This window comes from Cuculus canorus, chromosome 22, assembly GCF_017976375.1.
Source record: "Cuculus canorus isolate bCucCan1 chromosome 22, bCucCan1.pri, whole genome shotgun sequence".
In the NCBI taxonomy this organism is placed as follows: domain Eukaryota; kingdom Metazoa; phylum Chordata; class Aves; order Cuculiformes; family Cuculidae; genus Cuculus; species Cuculus canorus.
The window spans coordinates 8,923,930-8,941,551 of NC_071422.1; the positions used below are offsets into that span (position 1 = coordinate 8,923,930).

General features: G+C 52.3%; 2 protein-coding genes across 5 annotated transcripts; both read left to right on the top strand.

Annotated features, from left to right (window-relative positions):
• The first annotated feature begins 2,553 nt into the window (after positions 1 to 2,553).
• ELOA (elongin A) lies at positions 2,554 to 14,941 on the top strand. Of its 3 annotated transcripts, none has more exons than XM_054086463.1 (11): positions 2,554 to 2,714; positions 5,589 to 5,645; positions 6,209 to 6,327; positions 7,203 to 8,394; positions 9,161 to 9,275; positions 9,656 to 9,808; positions 10,259 to 10,356; positions 10,639 to 10,819; positions 11,343 to 11,454; positions 11,724 to 11,875; positions 12,998 to 14,941. In XM_054086463.1, exons 1-11 carry the CDS (start codon positions 2,643 to 2,645, stop codon positions 13,057 to 13,059), a joined length of 2,313 nt encoding a protein of 770 aa, XP_053942438.1. In that variant the 5' UTR covers positions 2,554 to 2,642; the 3' UTR covers positions 13,060 to 14,941. The 3 variants fall into 3 exon arrangements, with proteins under 3 accessions (XP_053942438.1, XP_053942437.1, XP_053942435.1); XM_054086462.1 differs by having other exon boundaries at positions 6,212 to 6,327; positions 9,653 to 9,808; positions 12,998 to 14,940; XM_054086460.1 differs by having other exon boundaries at positions 9,653 to 9,808; positions 12,998 to 14,939.
• Positions 14,942 to 15,124: 183 nt separating this feature from the next.
• PITHD1 (PITH domain containing 1) lies at positions 15,125 to 17,620 on the top strand. Of its 2 annotated transcripts, XM_054086471.1 has the most exons (6): positions 15,135 to 15,366; positions 15,716 to 15,759; positions 15,867 to 15,944; positions 16,652 to 16,756; positions 17,258 to 17,366; positions 17,481 to 17,620. In XM_054086471.1, the coding sequence occupies exons 1-6, from the start codon at positions 15,142 to 15,144 to the stop codon at positions 17,580 to 17,582; spliced, it is 663 nt and encodes a 220-aa protein (XP_053942446.1). In that variant the 5' UTR covers positions 15,135 to 15,141; the 3' UTR covers positions 17,583 to 17,620. The 2 variants fall into 2 exon arrangements, with proteins under 2 accessions (XP_053942444.1, XP_053942446.1); XM_054086469.1 differs by lacking the exons at positions 17,258 to 17,366; positions 17,481 to 17,620 and adding an exon at positions 16,944 to 17,226 and having other exon boundaries at positions 15,125 to 15,366; positions 16,652 to 16,852.
• Positions 17,621 to 17,622: the final 2 nt, after the last annotated feature.

Consider the following 17,622-nt stretch of genomic DNA (forward strand, 5'->3'; position numbering starts at 1 on the left):
TTCTTCCCTGCTTCTTCCCTGCTTCTTCCCTGCTTCTTCCCTGCTTCTTCCCTGCTTCTTCCCTGCTTCTTCCCTGCTTCTTCCCTGCTTCTTCCCTGCTTCTTCCCTGCTTCTTCCCTGCTTCTTCCCTGCTTCTTCCCTGCTTCTTCCTGCTTCTTCCCTGCTTCTTCCCTGCTTCTTCCCTGCTTCTTCCCTGCTTCTTCCCTGCTTCTTCCCTGCTTCTTCCCTGCTTCTTCCCTGCTTCTTCCCTGCTTCTTCCCTGCTTCTTCCCTGCTTCTTCCCTGCTTCTTCCCTGCTTCTTCCCTGCTTCTTCCCTGCTTCTTCCCTGCTTCTTCCCTGCTTCTTCCCTGCTTCTTCCCTGCTTCTTCCCTGCTTCTTCCCTGCTTCTTCCCTGCTTCTTCCCTGCTTCTTCCCTGCTTCTTCCCTGCTTCCACAGGTGGCGAGTGACCTCCAGTGCCTGTACGTGTAACTGGTGGAGTTGTTTCTTCCCCACAGATTGTGGTGCTCTCAATGTGCTGGGAATGTAGATGGTGAATATTGACTGGTTTCTTTAAAATGTTTCAGGAATGTGATCTTGGGCTCCTGTAATTACAGCCAGGCAGCTTTCCTCCGCAAAGAATGGCCTTTGTTGTTCAGAGAGAAAATTTCCTGCAGGATAATGCAGCTCACACAAGTGGAGTTTAGCAGCACCCTTGCCTCTGCCTTCAGTGTTTGGTTCTTGTGCATCCTACAGTAAAAAATCGAGGAACAAACTTGCTTTCATCCAAATCTGCATACGCCAGCGCCAGTGACCTCACGGTGCTGTCTCACAATGGACCCTTCTTGTGTGAAGCCTGTTGGAACTGTAAACCAGGAGAGGTTGCCAGCGCTGTTCAGGATGGAGCCCACTCCAAAATGTCCAGGGCAGCGTGTTCTGTGCACAGAGGGAAGCAGGGTTTGAACAGGAAGTGATGCTCTGCCCCTGTAGCTGTAGGCTTGATGAGAGTGGAATCTCAGAGGAGTAGCAATGGAAGTGCAAACCAGTCTACTTTGCTGAAGCTTGTCTCAGTGGCACCTTTGTGGCACGTTGGCGAGCTCAGCTTCCCCACGTAGGCAAAGGTGGTGACCAAGGGTGGGGCCAGCTGCCCTTTGGGGTGACTGGCCTAGGGTGCAGGTAAAAGACAAGTGAAAACAAGTCCAGCTTTTGGATATTCCCAAATTCCAGCTGGAAACTCCAAGCTTAAACTCGGCACTGATCTTTGCTCTTGAGGAAGCTTGGAGCAGCCCAATATACAAGGAACAAACCCATGGCCAGAAATAGCTGTTACCACACTGTCTCACGCGTCTGGGTCCTGTTTATTAGGGTTAGCCATAACGATCAGGTTTCTTGGAACTGAGTAATTAGCTCATATTTAGCAGTGGGCAAAGAAGAAGGGGGGCATTATGAGACTACGGCAAAATTATGGAGAAGGGGATAATTCATTACAAGTCTTTGCCAGGAAAGAGGATTCAAGGCTGAGTCCAAGGGGTAAAGCAGCAGTGCCAGCCTGGCCGAGCTCCACTGCTCAGATGAGCAGAGGGAGCAGGGACAGCACAGGTGCCTGCAGGCCCTGCTTTCTTGGGCTTGTGCAGAAGCTAAGAGGATTTGGGAACAAAGGCATTTGAGCCATCCCTGGTACTATGGTGTTTCACAGGGCTACCTCAGTTTACACTGAGGGGCTCATCCATCACAGTGTTACATCCTGGGGCAGGCATCAGTCCTGAAACCAGGACACAAAGCCTGCTCTCTGTTTGGATGTAAGCTTTCTGTTTCTGACATCCAGCTCAAGACTCGGGAAAAGAACTGGGATTTACCCTTTAAGAGAAAAAAAGACATTGATGTGTGTAAATATGCATTTTATTCAGACTGTCTGTTCCTCAGGAAAATTTGCAGTTTCAGCTTTTTTTTTTTTTAAGTGAAAATTGAAATTAAAAAATGGAATTTCCTAGAAATAAAGATGTTTTTCCAGGTCTTCTCTGCATGCCCCTCAGGAATCAGACCTGTATCTCACCTGGGGGTGTTGCTTGACAGCAGCTGAACATGAGCCAGCAGTGGCTGGGCTGGGCAAGAAGGCCCCCGGCCTCCTGGCTTGGATCAGCCGTGGTGTAGCTGATCCAAACCAGGCGCAGCCAGGGCAGCGATTGTGCCCCTGCACTCGGCACCGGTGAGGCTGCACCTCGAATCCTGGGTTCAGTTTTGGGCCCCAAACTACAAGGACATTGAGGGGCTGGAGCGCGTCCAGAGAAGGGGAATGAAGCTGGAGAAGGGGCTGGAGTCCAGGGGTTCTGAGAGGGGCCGAGGGAACTGGGCTGTTTAGCCTGGAGGAGGCCGAGAGACCTCGTCGCTCTCTGCAGCTCCTGAAAGGGAGTCATGGGGAGGTGGGGGCTCCTCCCAAGGGCCAGGATACAGGGGAGGGTGAGGTTGGATACCTGGAAGGATTGCGTCCTGCACAGGGCCCTCGGTCCGGTCGGGGCGGAGCAGAACCCCCATCCCTGCAGGGGACACCGGGGTAGGACCGAGCCCCGCCCCCGGCGCTTCCGCTTCCTGTCCGCGGCCAAGATGGCGGCCGGCGCGCAGGGTCGGGGGTGAAGCTGCTTCCGCCGCGGCCTGTCCCGCAGTGAAGATGGCGGGGTCGGTGCTGGAAGTCGTGGGGCGGCTGCAGGCGCGGCTGGCGGGCGGCGCGGAGCCCAAGAAGGTGAGGGCGGCCTGGGCCGAGGGCAGGGTCGGGGCGGCGGGGCAGGAGTCGCTGCATCCCGCGGCGATCGCGCCCCGGGGTGGCGTTCGGCCGGGCACCGAGACGGGCTTGGGGCTGGAACCTGGGGTGAGGGTGGAGCCGAGGTGCGGGCCGCCACGTCCCGACCTCCTGAACTCTGGGACCTCACGATCTTTGGGACCTCCTGTTCTCTGGGACCTCCCGATCTCCCGTTCTCTGGGACCTCCCGTTCTCTGAGATGTCGCGTTGTCTGTGTGGCTGTTAACGGCTTTCAGTTCGTCTTTCACTTAGTTCAGAGAAGGCAGGGAGGGCCGAGCAGCTGCTCTGCTCTCGGCTGACTTTGTTTAACCAAGGCAAACACCTGCAGAACGGCTCGCTTGCCAAGACCTCGCACCACCCACGAAGGACGTGTTCGGAAGTGCTCACGCGCTGACCCTTGGAAACGCAGGTCCCTGTGCCAGGCCCAGCCCAGCTGGGGTCGAGACAAGGGGAGGACCTGGTTCCTTTCCTCACCCTCTTGGCCAGGACCAGTGCAGGGTTTTAGTGGTGGGGCCCCGAACGCAGCTGCGGGACTGCTGAGAAGTTGTTCCAGGTTATTGGGCTCTGTGGTGTTGAGAGCACACGCAAGACTTCACATATTGGCTCAGCACACTGTGCGCAGAGAATGAGCACTCCTGTTTGCTGACCCTTGTGCTGGTGCAGGGCAGTAACTGCCTGTCTGTGCTTTGTGGGCACTGCCAGCCTGCAGGTGCTCATTACGCAGGCTGCCTTTTTCTCCAGTAAGTCGTGTCTTTCTCTGTTGATCCTGTCAGTCTTGGAAAGGCAGGGAGAGGCAATAAGCATTCACAAGCTGTTCTGAGGTGAGACAGTAACTTTAAATCTTTTCCCTTCCGCAGCAGAAATATCCCGTGATCTGGACTCTTCTTATTGCTGATACCTTTTCAGCTCTGTCCTCTGAAGTGTTAGTGTTTCTAGGCTTGAATTCTGTTTCTGTTGCATTGTCATGATGGGTTTTATATCTTCCAAGAACCTTCCCATGTCAGTAATGGCTTTCGTCTCTGCTTCTAGAACTGTTCTCACTGCAGTTCTGTAGCAGCTACAGCCTTACCCTATCAGGAGGGCAAATCCACAGTGCCTCCGGGTGCTGCCCACTCCTTGCTCCATCCCCAGTCTCTGGTTTTCCTGCCTAGTCATTTTGAAACACTTTATCAGTGATGTGAGAGAATGGTGCTTGCCTGGTATCGCATACAGCTCTCCTTGCCAGAAGGTTGTTAGTGTTAATGTTGGTTTTGGGTGAAAATTGGGCTGCTGGTGTAGAATTGTGCGAGAGAAATTTTGGAGGCTGCTGTAAGGATTTGGGAACGGTCTTTTTCTCCCAGCAGAGAAGATACAAACTTTGCTGCAGGACTGAAGAGAGAAAGAGGGTAAGGGAAACATGAACAAGATGAGTATCTTCAGGGAGAGGAAGAGGCCAGGCTGTGCTGTCATAATGCGTTAGCTTGTGTTGTTAGTGTTGTAACGGCCTGGCTGGCTTCTTTTAGAAAAAGAAAACAATCCACCCACATTAGACAAAACTTTTCTGGAGTGGAAACAAGTGAGGTTTTTCTGCTTTGTGTCGTGCAGCAAATTGACTGAAGCTCTGTGCCATATGGGCGTGTTTTAGGAAAGCTGCCTCAAGGTGTTTGATCTGGTGTCCAGCAAGATACAAGCCTTGTGTTATCTGTCTTCTGCCTGGCTGCCCTTTTCTCACAGGACTTGTAGGATCTCGTTTATTTCCAGGCTAAGCTGCCAGATTTGAGTCTGCTTGGCTGATTTCACCTGAAGGCAGTGGGGTGTGCTGCATCAGTTTGTTTCCATTGGAAATGCAGATTATGAGTTCTTAAGCCTCACTGCGTCAGCGCTGTCTCACTTGGTGCCTCCATGCACATGGACCTGTGGCCCACAGAGCATGTGAGCAAAGCGAGGTTTTGCTGTGCTGTGCAGAGCTCCCAAATGTATCCCTGCTCAGATACTGCCAAGCTACAGCATTCTTCAAATAGGTTAAAAGAACTTTTTTCCTTCAAAAGGAAGGAAACATGGAAACATCTGTGACCCTTGTGCGGTGGCAGTGGGGGTGGCAGGAATAGTTTAGGCCTACAGTGCTAATTTGCACATAAGCACAGCGCTTTCAGGAAAGGACCTTGTGCACAGCCCTTTGGATGGTACCTCTCACAGCCATGGTGAGCAGAGCCTGGGCTGTAGGGGGGCTGGAACAACGGGAATGCTGACGGCGCCAGTCTGTGGCAAGAGATGAGCTGTGGGAAATAATGTGAGGGGCAGTGGTGTTGGCAGATCTACAGCGTTGGCAGACATCTCGGAAGCGATGGGTGACAGAGGTAAAAGTCAGAGAGGGCTCCTTTTCCCTGACTGGCTTACGGAGCAGCTGGACGCTGTCAGAGCCTGCCTTGGCAGCGTCAGTAGGGAGGAAAACAGCACTTTTCGCAGGTATATGGTGAAGGGAAAAGAGTGGGGTGAGGGGCGGTGGTCATGGAAGGGGTCAGCCCAGATGATCGCTGAGAGCAGAGAGGCTTTCAGCAGCACCGAGTGGAGGAGATAGGGTTTCCGTGTTTGATCTTTCAGAGCATCTAGAAGGTTTCCTTCCCTCAGCATCCAGCTTGCAAAACTTCAGAAAAGACTCAATACTTATTCATTTTTTCGTATTCAGCTTCTCAGGAGCTTGCTGTGGAGCAAGGTAGCAGCAATCTGCACTTGGGTCTTTCTAAAAAGCTCTTGCACAGTGCAGAACTTGCTTCCTTGCAAATCGCAGGGTGTGATTCTCCATGACAAGCGTGAACACTTTTCTTCTTGTCTCCACAGCTGCTGAAAAGTCTGAAGAGGCTGTCCGAGTTGCCCATCACGGTTGACATTCTTGTGGTAAGAGCTGTGAAATCTCTCGTGCTTTCATCATGGCTATGAAGGCACAGAATCCCCGTTTGTCACAGACACGCTGCTTTCCCTGGCATGGGGGCTGTTCCCTTCACCACCTGCGCCAGCCTGGTGTCACGGGTGTCATCCTTGGTCTCCCAAAAGCTTAACGCTTGACTGGGATACAGGAGTTGGAGAGTTCCTCACAACAGCTGAATCGTCAGGAAATTAGGAAGTGCCAGTCCCTAAAAGTACTGGTGACTTCTGTCTTCACATTTACCAACAGCCATGGTAAATATGAACTTGGCTCATTAATACAAGTAATTAGTGTTTGTCTGAGGCAGACAAAGCTAAGTCGTCTTTGGTTTACAGAGTTGTCATCAATGACAAAATATCTGCTGAGCACATGATGTAATTCGTGTGGTGTCTCTGCCATGAGAAGAAGGGTGTTTTTTTCTACCTAGCAGCAATAGGTAGCAGGTTAACTTGATTTGCTTTGTAGGAGGTTTAGCAGAGGTGAGAATGCTAACTGGTTTGCTAAGATGAATCCATGTCTTGTCTCTCTCATGAAGGAGACGGGTGTTGGCAAGACTGTGAACAGTTTGCGGAAGCATGAGCTCGTAGGAGACTTTGCGAAGAATCTCGTAGCCAGGTGGAAGAAGCTCGTGCCGGTGTCCCAGGAGGCAGACAGGTGAGTGAACTTCTTTGGTTATCTTGATGGCCAAGCGTGGTTACAGTTCTGCAGGAGAGGAGATGATAAACTCCTCTGTCCAAGGGAACACAGTGAAGGCGCTGGAGAAACTCGTGCCAGAAGTATGCTAACTCCGCATGGGGTTTTGGCATAGGCCTCCTGCCTCCACCAGCCGCAGAGCGTTGGGTTGCTGACAGCTGCAGTTTTGTGTGAAAGTAGGGACCAATTTTCAAGAATTTGCTGTTTGTTGGAGAGATTTCCAGTAGAGGCCAGAAAAGCACTTTTACAAAAGTGAGAGATGCAATCTGCTTGTTTCCCATTCTGTGATCGCTAAGACAGGAAGTTCTCCGCCTGAGGAAAGGAAGTGGCTTGCTTTGAAAGAAGGCTTTTGTGTGTAAAAATCCTATTGAAACTGAAAGTTGATGCAAGCAACCATGATGTAGTGAGAAAGCTGTGTTGAACCCAGCAATGAGGCCATTCAGGTGTGGGTGCTAAAGACGGAGCAACTCATGATAATTTTGATGGCTATGGTATCCCTGCGTGCTCAGCTGCCAAACCAAACTTTCCCCATGAGCACCACACAAGCAGGAGTCTGTAGGCATAGAGAAGTCTGTTCACATCTGTCTCTGCTCCCCAGTGAATTGTGCAGTCTCCAGTTCTGATAAAAATGCTTAATAGATTCAGTAGAAATGCAGATTCTAAATCCCTGAATGTTGCTGTTCCAGAGAACTAGTATTATTCTTGCCACGAAACCACCCAATACAAGCTTAGCACTCTATGAGAGAGGTTCCCATCCACACGGAGCATGGAGAGTGTCTCTTTTCACTCCTATTGGTAAGTTTTAATCTAACTCTTTTGGGTTTTTATCCCTTCAGAAATAACCTAGATTCCGAAGACCGTGACTATGAGAGGAGCAGCTCAAGCAAAAGACGTCAAGAACCTGAGCAGGAGTATTTAGAGCCCTTCCAGCCATCTTGCAGCCAGTCATATAGCCCAGATCATAGGGAAAAGAAGTCCAAAAGGCATCCTAGGCCAGAGAGGGCCCATGAGACTTATGGCTATAGTAGCCACGAGGGGAAACGCTGGGGCAGATCTTCCCCAGGGCTCTCTTCAGATCAGGAGAACTCGGACTATGGACAAGCTGTGTCACCTGAGCTGAGTGAGAGCCCTCAGGATATGTACACAGACCCGTATGCCTCTGAGGAGCAGGAAGAGCTGACAGCGTTTCATCAGAAAGCCAGTAAAGGCCACAGCTTTCAGGAAAAGCTGGTGGGAGGCCGGGAGAGGAACCCTGGTGAGTTGTACAACAAAGGGAACATGAGTGGAAGCAAAGAGCACAAGTCTTCTCCCAAGAAGCGGCGACCTGATGGCAGAGGGGAGGACAGGCCCACTGCATGCAGCCCAGAAGGATTGCACAAAGCCTCTTTCAAAGAGCAGGTCCGAGAAGCCCCTGTGGCTGGGGGCACAAAGGAGAAGCAGAGGATGTCAGCTGGCACCAAGAAGGAGAAGAGACGAGAAAGCAGCACTGACAGAAAGGAGAAGTTGCACAGATTGCCACACTTGGAAGAGTGCTTGGACAACCATGTTAAGAAGGAAAAACATCGGGACTCTGAAAAAAGCAAATTGGAAAAGCCCAAGCTGAGCCTGGAGACCTCAAACACAGAGCAGGAGAAAGGGAAAGCTGAGGGTGACTCATCAAATAGGATTAAAGAAAAGGGGATTTCTGGGAGCTCAAAATCTTCAGAGAGGAAGCGCAAAGTCTCTGATGTGGACAAAAAATCAACGGGCTTTTCCTCAAATTCTGGGGAGGGAGAAGGGGAGGATGAATTTGAACAACCTACAATGTCCTTCGAGTCGTACCTCAGCTACGACCAGCCCCAGAAAAAGAAGAAGAAAGCAGTCAAACCCTCTGTGGCACCTATGGAGAAAGAACGAGGCCACAGCAAACAGAATGGATCCAAAGTCAGTACCAACAGCTCAAACTCAAGTCGGAAAAGCCCAAGCCACAAGCAAGCGAGTGAGAAAAAGGCAGAGAAGAAACTACCAGAGCCTCCTAAACCAAACAGGGTAAGGTTTTAGAGGTCTGAAAGGGAACAAAGAAGGTGGGATCCACTTCTCTCACTCCTCTGCCCTCTGGGGGTTACTAGTTTTCCCCTTGGAGGTGCTGCGCTGTTTTCCGTGTCAGGCTGTGCTTGCTGTGTCTCATTGCTGTCTAGGCCTATGATTCCCGGTTCCTCCTGGGAGACACCACATCTTTCACGTGCCTGATACCGCAGGCATGGTTTGGTGCTGTTAAAGTGGAACTCTGATGGAAAAGTGGGTGAAGGGGGAAAAAATGCAACAGGCAAAATCCTGTTTATTCAAAGGTGGGGAGAGTAAAATAGAACTCCTTCAGCTGAAGGCTGCTGTAGAAGTGTGCTGGGCACTATGCACTCAATAAGCCTGCAGAGTGTCTTTAGATGTGAGTCAGTATAGGATCCAGCCTGATATGCAGTGGATCTCCACCTGCTAGCAAAGGTGCTGTGCCTCTTCACCAGTATTTGTGCTTCTCTAAAAAAGACCTTCTTGTCTGTAGCAGTACTGCAGTTTTGTTAACTAAATCTACTGGTCTCCAGAAATGGGGGAGAAATGGGAGGACTGGTGTGACAGCGCAGCTTCTTGTAGCGTGGCAAGAGTGCAGCCTCCCCCGAGGCTTCCTGGTACAAGCCTATCAGCATTGGGTGCCTTGTTCAAAACATCAAAAACAATGCAGTTCCATGCTGTTTGTACGCTGGCAGGATGTAAATTTCTGCTGAATTCTCGACTTACTTGCATGTACATCCTCTCCTTCCAGATAATTTTCGATGTGGTACCAACATTACCAGACATCCCACTGCCACCGATACAGGCCAATTATCGCCCTCTTCCTTCAATTGAATCCATTACCTGCTCCCAAACAAAAAGGAAAGGTATGTGGAGTGGGAAAAGAGATCTGAAATGGTCTCCAGCTGCTGTTTGTGGGAGGGAGTGCGAGTGGGTGCTGGCTGGGTTCAGTTCTTTCTGCTGGTGTTTGATGTCCTGCCTCTGGTGCCGAAAGCCTGGGTTTCATAGAAGAGGTGGCCACTTTTCCGCATGCTCTGGCAGAAATGAGGAAGATCCTTTGCTGACCCTGCTGTTGGCTTGGGCTTTGGACTTGCCTTTCCTGAACTGCAGTGCAGCTCTCTTAGAGAAGACTTGGCCCTTTAGGTTGCTTCTGGGTGACTTGATCAGTGTCTCCTGTGCCATCCTTCAGGGTGGGCTCTTCTTTCCTCTATTCTCTCCTTACTCCAAGTCTTTCCCTTTACAGCAGTGTCTTCGCCAGTTGAAGAGAGTGAAGCAGGTTTTACAGGCCGACGGTTGAATTCAAAGATGCAAGTGTATTCAGGCTCTAAAACTGCCTACCTCCCAAAGATGATGTCTTTGTATCAGCAATGCATCAGAGTCCTCAGTAACAACATTGACTGTAAGTCCCTTTCCTCATCTGCTGTATTCAAAATATCAAGGACAATGTTGTTCAGTGATGTTTGTATGCTGGCAGGACGTAACATTCTGCTGACTTCTCGGCAGTATCCCTCAAAGTCATGCAGAGGTACTGAAGTATTGGTGACTTCATTGTGTATAGGCCGGCAGCATCTGGCTGAGAGCATGAGAACACTTCTTTGTCCCTTGTCACAAGCAAGAAAACCAACAGAGGAGAGACGTCACTGAAAGCTCAGGCACTTCTTAAGTTGGAAACCTTGCTGTCTTACGACCCACTAGAGCCATTGCACCCCCAGTTCCTTTCTCCTTCCCTTCAGTTTGTGCAGTGGCAGGCAGCACTGCTCGTTTTTCCACTGCGTTTCAGGGTGTCGAGCCCTTTCCTTGGCAAAGAAATAGCAGGACCAAATACTCTGTGCATCTTGCTTCTCTCTAGCTATCTATGAAGTGGGTGGTGTCCCATTCTCAGTGCTGGAGCCAGTGTTGGAGAAATGCACCCCAGAGCAGCTGTATCGCATTGAGGAGTGTAATCATGTGAGTCCTTGGGCCTGAGGAAGGGGTGGTGACGCATGAGAGTGACCCTCTGTACGCATCTGCAGTAGCAGAACAGTAAAGAACAATGCTCTTCTCAACAAGAGGTGGCTTTTGCTAGTCATGAGTTCTTGCATTTGCCACCTGCCCACCTCTTAATGCCAGCTGGTCCCTAAGCTGTCAAGTCCACTGAGGGATTCCCGGGCCGCTGGCACTGGCTGGTGCTGAGGGAGAGGGCGTGAAGGTGTCAGGCAGGATGCCAGCTTAAGTGTGGGTTTCTTTCAGGTTCTAATTGAGGATACAGACCAACTGTGGCACAATCACTGTCTCCGAGACTTCAAGAATGAGAAGCCAGAAGAGTTTGAGTCCTGGCGGGAGATGTATCTTCGACTTCATGACGCACGAGAGCAGCGTCTGCTCATGTTAGCACGGAACATCGGCTCAGCTCATGCCAACAAACCCAAAGGTAAAGCAGGGCTGAATGATCTGAGAGAAGTCTGGGAAACACTGCCTGATGTGTGGAGAAGGTCCTTTGGAGTGGCTGGTTTAAATCCAGTCCAATTTAGGAGTTGCTTCACTCTGTTCTTTGTGACAACCTTTCCTTGGCAGTTTAGGAGGCTCTCAGTTTCATCCTGAGTGTTGCTGATACAGACCTGACAGCATTGTTTCCTCACAACATGCAGGGCTGTGAAGGCGCCTCCCATTCTATGAGAGAGGCTTCTCTCCGTGCCGAGGCTGAAGAATACAGTGGTGGTGGGAAGCATTCCTGCTCTTACTGTGAACACATGAGAACTACTGACCCGATCAGGTTGATTTCCTAGAGCCCGTGGTGGGAGTGCAAGAGGCTCAAACCTTAGGGTCTATTGCCCAAGCTTTGGAATGAATAGACTAGGGAAAGGTGTTGGAGCTTGCTGTCATAAGACAAGCCCTGAGGAGCCTCCTTTCTAATAAGTTGGGCCTAAGCAATGTTTCCCTCTGGCCTCCTGCAGGTCGAGTGGCCAAAATGGCCTTTGTGAATTCTGCTGCAAAGCCCCCTCGGGACGTGCGACGGAGACAAGAGAAGTTTGGGACTGGAGGACCTCTTGTGCCAGAGAAGACCAAGTGAGTGTTTAGCAGTAGCACTTGCTGGTAGGCTCCTGCCAGCTTCCCCCTGCAGCTCTGCGTCCTGGTGGGAGAGGTTGCTGCGTGGTCGGGGAGGTCCCTTTGCAGTGAAAGTTGGAACTGTACTAGCTTCTTTCTTGCTGGGAAGCTCAGAGATCCTGGTCACTGCTGGTTCCATGCTGCTGTCAACAAAGGTGGCTGGTATGTAAGGAATTGCACCAAACCACAGTGCCTCCTTTACCAAAATGCCTGTCCCATCTCTGTTTCAGAATAAAACCGGTCCTGTACACATCTAGCAAAAGCCACACTCATGTGAGTGAGGAGCAGTCCTATGATGGGCCCAGCACCAGCAGCGCCCATTCTGTCCCGTCTTCAGGTAGCACCTTCTCCTCCTATGACCCCAGGAAACCACCAGTGAAGAGTAAGTACAAACTGCAGAACATCTGCGTGCGCTCCTAGAGCTCCTTCTTTACAAACACACAAAGCTACTGCTTCTGCTCTAAGAGGAACCCAGGCTATGCAGGAAGGGTGATGTTGGTGGCTTCTCTCTGCTTCCGAAGGAGTGGGAGGTAAAGGCTGTTCAAACTCTCTGCTCAAGAGAGAGCATAGGGAAGCATCCGATGCAACTGCCCACTCAGTGCTGACTCTGTCAGCCTCTATGAAGGTTACTAGGGAGGCAGAAGCCTTGCTTTCCCCTCTGGCTGTCCTTCCGTGTCTGGGCAGCCATTTGGGACAATGCCGTTGGAGTGCAGCTCTCTTGGAAAGGAAGCAGGGAGGGCTCTCCTCCCTCTATGACCTGAAAATATGACAGGCCACAGTCAGGGAGCACATGCTGATGCCTGCCTTGCCTCTGCTTTGCAAGGGCTGCAGTTTTGAACTGTTCTCCCAGCTGTGACTGCTCCTTTAATCACAGAATGGTGAGGTTGGAAGGGTCCCCTGGAGCTCATCCAGTCCAACTCCTGCTAAAGCAGGGTCATGCAGAGCAGTTTGCACAGGAGCATGTCCAGGCAGGTTTGGATTTCTCCAGAGAATGAGACTCCACTCCCTCCCTGGGAAGCCAATTCCAGTCCTCCGTCACCTGCACAGGAAAGAAGTTTTTCCTCATATTCAGGTGGAACTTCCCGAGCTCCAGTTTGTGCCCAGTGCCCCTCGTCCTGTTGCTGGGCACCACTCAACAGAGTCTGGTCCCGTGTTCCTGCCTCCACCTCTGAGATATTGATTAGCATTGATGGGATCCCCTCTTTGTCTGCTCTTCTCCAGGCTGGACAGACCCAGGTCTCCCAGCCTCTCCTCCTAAGGGAGATACTCCAGTCTTCTCCTCATGTCCATGCCCTCTGCTGGGCTCTCTCCAGTCATTCTTTGTCTTTCTGAAGCTGGGGAGCCCAGAACTGGACAAAGGACTCCTGATGGGGACTCCCTAGGGCAGAACAAATGGGGAGGAGACCCCCCACCTCGCATCCTCACCGTGCTCTTCTTCCTGCACCCCAGGACACCGATGTGGGTATTTTTTTGTTTGATTTGGGTTTTTATTTCTGTGTTGCAGAAATTGCACCCATGATGGCAAAGACTATCAAAGCTTTCAAAAACAGGTTCTCTCGGAGATAAGTTTGCAGCGCAGCTCTGAGATTTTCCCTCTCATTGGGGGCACCGAAGGGCGAGAAGGTACCCAAACAGCCCTTTCCTTTGAACTCTTTGGAGACTGCAGCTGCTGGGAGAAGCTTCGATCTGTACAAGATGACAGCGCAGTATTTTATCTTTTATTCTGGTCCCTTTCTCAGTGTCAAGCCCCCACTATTCTGCCCCTGCCCTTAACATCCTATTTCTGGCTTTGTCATCCATCAAAAGAAGGGTGTACAGAATCTCCAGACACGAGAAAATGTGAAGTCTTGGCACCTGCTGAGAGTGAAAGATCCAGAGACTATTTACTATTTAACCTTTTAATAAATTATAAAATGGTTTTAATTAAATTTTACCCCCATCCCACTGATATTTATGTCGCTCCCATTAGTCTCCGCCTTCCAGTCCCAGTACAAGGACAGCCTCTGTGACTTGAGCTGGCAGGAATCCACTGGTTTGAGTGGACCCTGGGTGCCCAGGGAGTCTTTCCCTGTGATCTGGTACCTGATGGGCCTAATGCCCCAGCTGGGCTCTCTGGGACAGCTTGGACTGGTGGCCCTTCTACTTTTCGAGCCTTTGGCAAACACATCCAGTCCTGAAGCTTTGCTCTCATTGTCTGTGTTAATAAAGTCTTAGCCCTCAACCTGCTCTCTGCTGGTACTGTAGACCTTGCACAGCTGCTTACCTGTTGTGCAGGGATGCCAAGAGCCATTGGGGACTTTGTCTCTGCTGCTGTTGTCTTCTGCTGGCTACTGGGAAGAAAACTACGAGGGACTTGGAGTGAAATTTTACTGTGCATCAAGGCAGATTTTAACCTTATTTTTGGAAAGATAGGGGACTTGACCTCTGAAGTTAAAATCAGTTTTTAAAGATCCATGAAGGCATCAGTTTGCCTCTTAGTGCAAAGAAGAAATACTTTTTTCTCTTGTTTTCTGCGTGGAACTGGGAACGATTTCTTTCTGGTTTGGAAGGCAGTGCTGGAATCCTGCCTCTACCCTGGATGCTTCCCTCTGCCACCTCTTTGGAAAAAGGCAAGGATTTTAGTCTTTGAACTTGAAACCACTTGACTGGGGTTGGAGAGGAGTGATGAACAGACTGTGTCTGTGTGTGGTGACAGGGGAATCTTTGCTGTCTGCCCTGCAGGGCTCCAGGAAAATCCCTCTGTGCTGCTGGTTTCTGTTGGTTTCTTTCCTGCTTTCTTTTTCTTCTTTTTTCTTTCTTCCTTTCTCTCTGTCTTTCAGCTGTTCTGAACACCTGCCTGTTGTTCATTTGCACTGTTCTCTTCTTATATTGAAGGTCTTGGAAAAACATTCTCGACCTCTACTGTGCTGTGGGTTTGTTGCAGCCCCAGACGCTTTAATGTTACCATGCAGCATTGCCATGTGTGTTGTACCGTAAAAACAACGGCTCATCCTCTTGCCTTTTTGCTATATTTAATTTGGCTGTCTTTTTAATTGGATTACAATAGATTTTCTTTTGCTGCCCCTTGTGCTACCCGCTCTCTCTCCTCTGTACTTGGGGCAGGGGCTGCGGGGAGGGAAGCAGAGGCTGGCGCTGAGCTCAGACTGGGCTGGAGCCTCGAGCGAGGGATGGGTGTGAGGGCCAAGACCCATCCTGGGCTCTGCTGCTTGGTTAGCGCTGCGTCTGGACGCGGGACTGGATGCGGGGCCGGCGGCTCTGCCCGCTGTCCGAGTGCGGGGCGAGGGGGGCGCCTCGAAGTTGATTTGCAGCCCCGATCGTGTACATAGGATTTTCTATGTTCCTTTTTGTGGTAACGGAGATGAATATTTTAATTAGATAAGTTATATGAGCAGAGAAAACGATGTCTCAATAAAAGCCAAACATTGGACCGCCTCCGCCTGCCCTGTCTCTGAGCCGTTACCGTCTCGGGGGGCTCGGACTGGGAATCCCGCACCGAATACCGGCCGTGAGGCTCTCACGGCGCGGCTGCAGCGGAGCCCAGGCCGAGGGTCGGTGGGCCTGCGTGGGGCGGGGCTTTAGGAAGGGGGCGGGGGTTTCAGGACAATGGGCGGAGCGGCTCTATGTGCGATGGGAGGAGCCTCGTGTTCCATGGGCGGGGTCGCGGCGGGCGGGGTCAGCCGCGCAGCCATGGCGCACGGTCCCGGGCGCTGCTGCTGCTGCCGGGAGGCGGCGGCGGTCGGCGGGGAGCGCGGTGCGGCCTGGGGCCTCTACCTGCGCATCGACCGGCAGCGGCTGCAGTGCCTTAACGAGCGCCGGGAGGGCAGCGGCGCCCTCGTCTTCCGCGCCTGGGAGCAGCGCGGAGACCGCGCCCAGGTGGGGCCGGGGGCGAGCGCGGCAATGCGGGAACCCTCCGGCCCCTCGCCCCTGCCCCGGATCCCCCCTCTTTCCCCGCCCCCCCACCCACCTCGGAGCACTCCCTCCTGCCCAGCCTTCCCCTTTCCCCGGAGCCCCTCGGAGCACTCCGCTTCCCCGGAGCTTCCCCCCTCCCCCCCTTGGACCATTCCCTCTCATCCCGGGCCACCTCCCTTTCCCCAGACCCCCCCACTTCTTCAGAGACACCCCCCCCCTTCCTTCCCCGGAGCTTGCCGAAGCCCCGCTGGGGTCCCTGCGTCCCCACCCCACCGGCCCAGCCTGACCCGCTCTCTCTCCTCTCTCTCCCCAGTTCGTGGAAAGCGATGACGACGAGGAGCTACTGTTCAACGTCCCGTGAGTTCCCCCTGCGCTCCCGGGGCTGCTCCCCGCTGCTGTGTCAAAGTCAGGAGCCCCGTCCCTGCACACCTGTGTGGAAACGGCGCTCCTGTATCTCTCGACAGGTTTACGGGCAACGTGAAGTTAAAAGGGGTGATGGTGATGGGAGAAGATGACGGGACGCATCCAGCAGAGATGAGGCTGTGAGTGAAAGGAGCCTGAATTTGCTGGAGTGCAAAGGCAGCTGCTGGTCAGAAACAGGGCTACGCATCTGGGAGGGAGCAGTGTTACTCCTCAATAATTCCGAGGCCTCAGGAGGAGATGGAAACCCAGGCTTATCCCGGAAGGAGCGTGGCTGCTTGCTGCCTTTCGAAAGAAACGAGGCGCTGGCTTTAGTGAGCAGTGGGCATTTGGTTGCAGAACTGGCTCTGGCTGCTGGCTCAGTGGGCTGCGTGAGGCTCGGTGGGTAGTGGTCTGGCCGTGCAGAGCCGCATGTCTTGCTCTGGCTCCTGAAAGGAGAGACGTCTCTCAATGCTGCCTTGTTTTGTGTATTAAATGAGAGTGTAGCAAGCACTCTGCAGTTCTTGCTGTGAGGAAAGAAATGCATCTTCATCAAGCCCCTGTTTCCTGTGGTGTCCAGTGTGCTAGGGTTTGGGTTTTGTCATGGCCCACAGCATGCCAAGATCTCCATCTCTGTTTTCTGCTCTTCCTTGTTATCACTTCAGCATTTTGGGTATTCTGGAACTGGATGATGCTTTGTGGTGGCTTTGGCATTTTCTCCCTTAGATGACAAGGCAACTCCAGGTTCTTAACATGGAGAAGAATCTGGGTAGTGCTAACAAACAGGGAGGAAACCAATTAGCTGAGCTGTGTGTTAATAACTTCCTGGGTTTGCTCCCTCTCTTTGCAGGTTCAAGAATATTCCTCACATGTCCTTTGATGACACAGCCAGGGAGGCAGAGCAGACGTTCAGCCTGAACCGGGATCCAACAGGCGAGCTGGAGTACCCCACAAAGTACGAGAGACTCCACATGCCTGGGGGTGTGGGGACTGCTCCCCCTGGGCACAGGCACTGTGCTCCATCCAGCCTGCTGGTGCACCGCCCAATTTTAGGGAAGCGTTAGCAGAGGGCAGTCCCTTCCCTTGCATCCCCAAGCTGCCCAGAGGAGGACTTGACTCCCCATCTCCGTCCTGCCCTTGACAGGTGTGAGCTCTGCTCTGCAGACATCCTCCCTGGAGCCAGGGAGCGCCTGTGCCCCAGGACTTTTTAGGGTGCAGGATCAGGTTGGTGTCACGTCCCCTCCTTCTGGCCCCAGTGACAGGTTGTTGCTGGCCTGCTGACCACAAGGGTGAGGGAGGCTGCGCCTCCTGCACCCTTGTCATTTGCTTCCAAGTATTACAGTTTGGGGCAGGAGCTACACACGGAGCAGGGCTGGAAGCGTGCCGAGGAGGTGGCAGCGCAGCAGAGGGGCAGCTTGTATGCACAACTCTGTTTTCAGAGCGTGTTTTCTTTCAGAATTGCCCGTTTCTCCAACGTTCACCACCTCTCCATCCACTTCCCAAGGAACTTTGGAGCAGAGACAACGAAGATTTTTTATATAGGTCTGAAAGGAGAGTGGACGGAGGTAGGTGAGAGGGAGATGAGCGAGATACGGCATTAGCTCGCAGCGAGGGAGTGGTGGGAGGGGTGTCTGAGCCGGGAGAGCCGGGGCTCGTTGCTGACGCGTGTCCCCGTGCAGGCCCATCGCCACGAGGTCACTATCTGCAGCTATGAGGCGTCGCCGAACCCCGCGGATCACCGTTCGGAGCCGATCGCCCCGCAGACCCCCTTTATCTCCTGACGGAGCCGCCAGGCGGAAGCGGCGGCGGGACCAGTCCCAG

What these genes read in the sequence shown, in the direction of transcription:
- ELOA (XM_054086460.1), top strand. Translation starts at nt 2,643, where the DNA reads ATGGCGGGGTCGGTGCTGGAAGTCGTGGGGCGGCTGCAGGCGCGGCTG. An exon ending in GTGTCCCAGGAGGCAGACAG is followed by an intron (nt 6,328 to 7,202) that starts GTGAGTGAACTT and finishes TTATCCCTTCAG; the next exon opens with AAATAACCTAGATTCCGAAG. An exon ending in CAGGAAACCACCAGTGAAGA is followed by an intron (nt 11,876 to 12,997) that starts GTAAGTACAAAC and finishes TCTGTGTTGCAG; the next exon opens with AAATTGCACCCATGATGGCA.
- PITHD1 (XM_054086469.1), top strand. Translation starts at nt 15,142, where the DNA reads ATGGGCGGGGTCGCGGCGGGCGGGGTCAGCCGCGCAGCCATGGCGCAC. An exon ending in AGCGCGGAGACCGCGCCCAG is followed by an intron (nt 15,367 to 15,715) that starts GTGGGGCCGGGG and finishes CTCTCTCCCCAG; the next exon opens with TTCGTGGAAAGCGATGACGA. An exon ending in CTGGTGCACCGCCCAATTTT is followed by an intron (nt 16,853 to 16,943) that starts AGGGAAGCGTTA and finishes CCTGCCCTTGAC; the next exon opens with AGGTGTGAGCTCTGCTCTGC.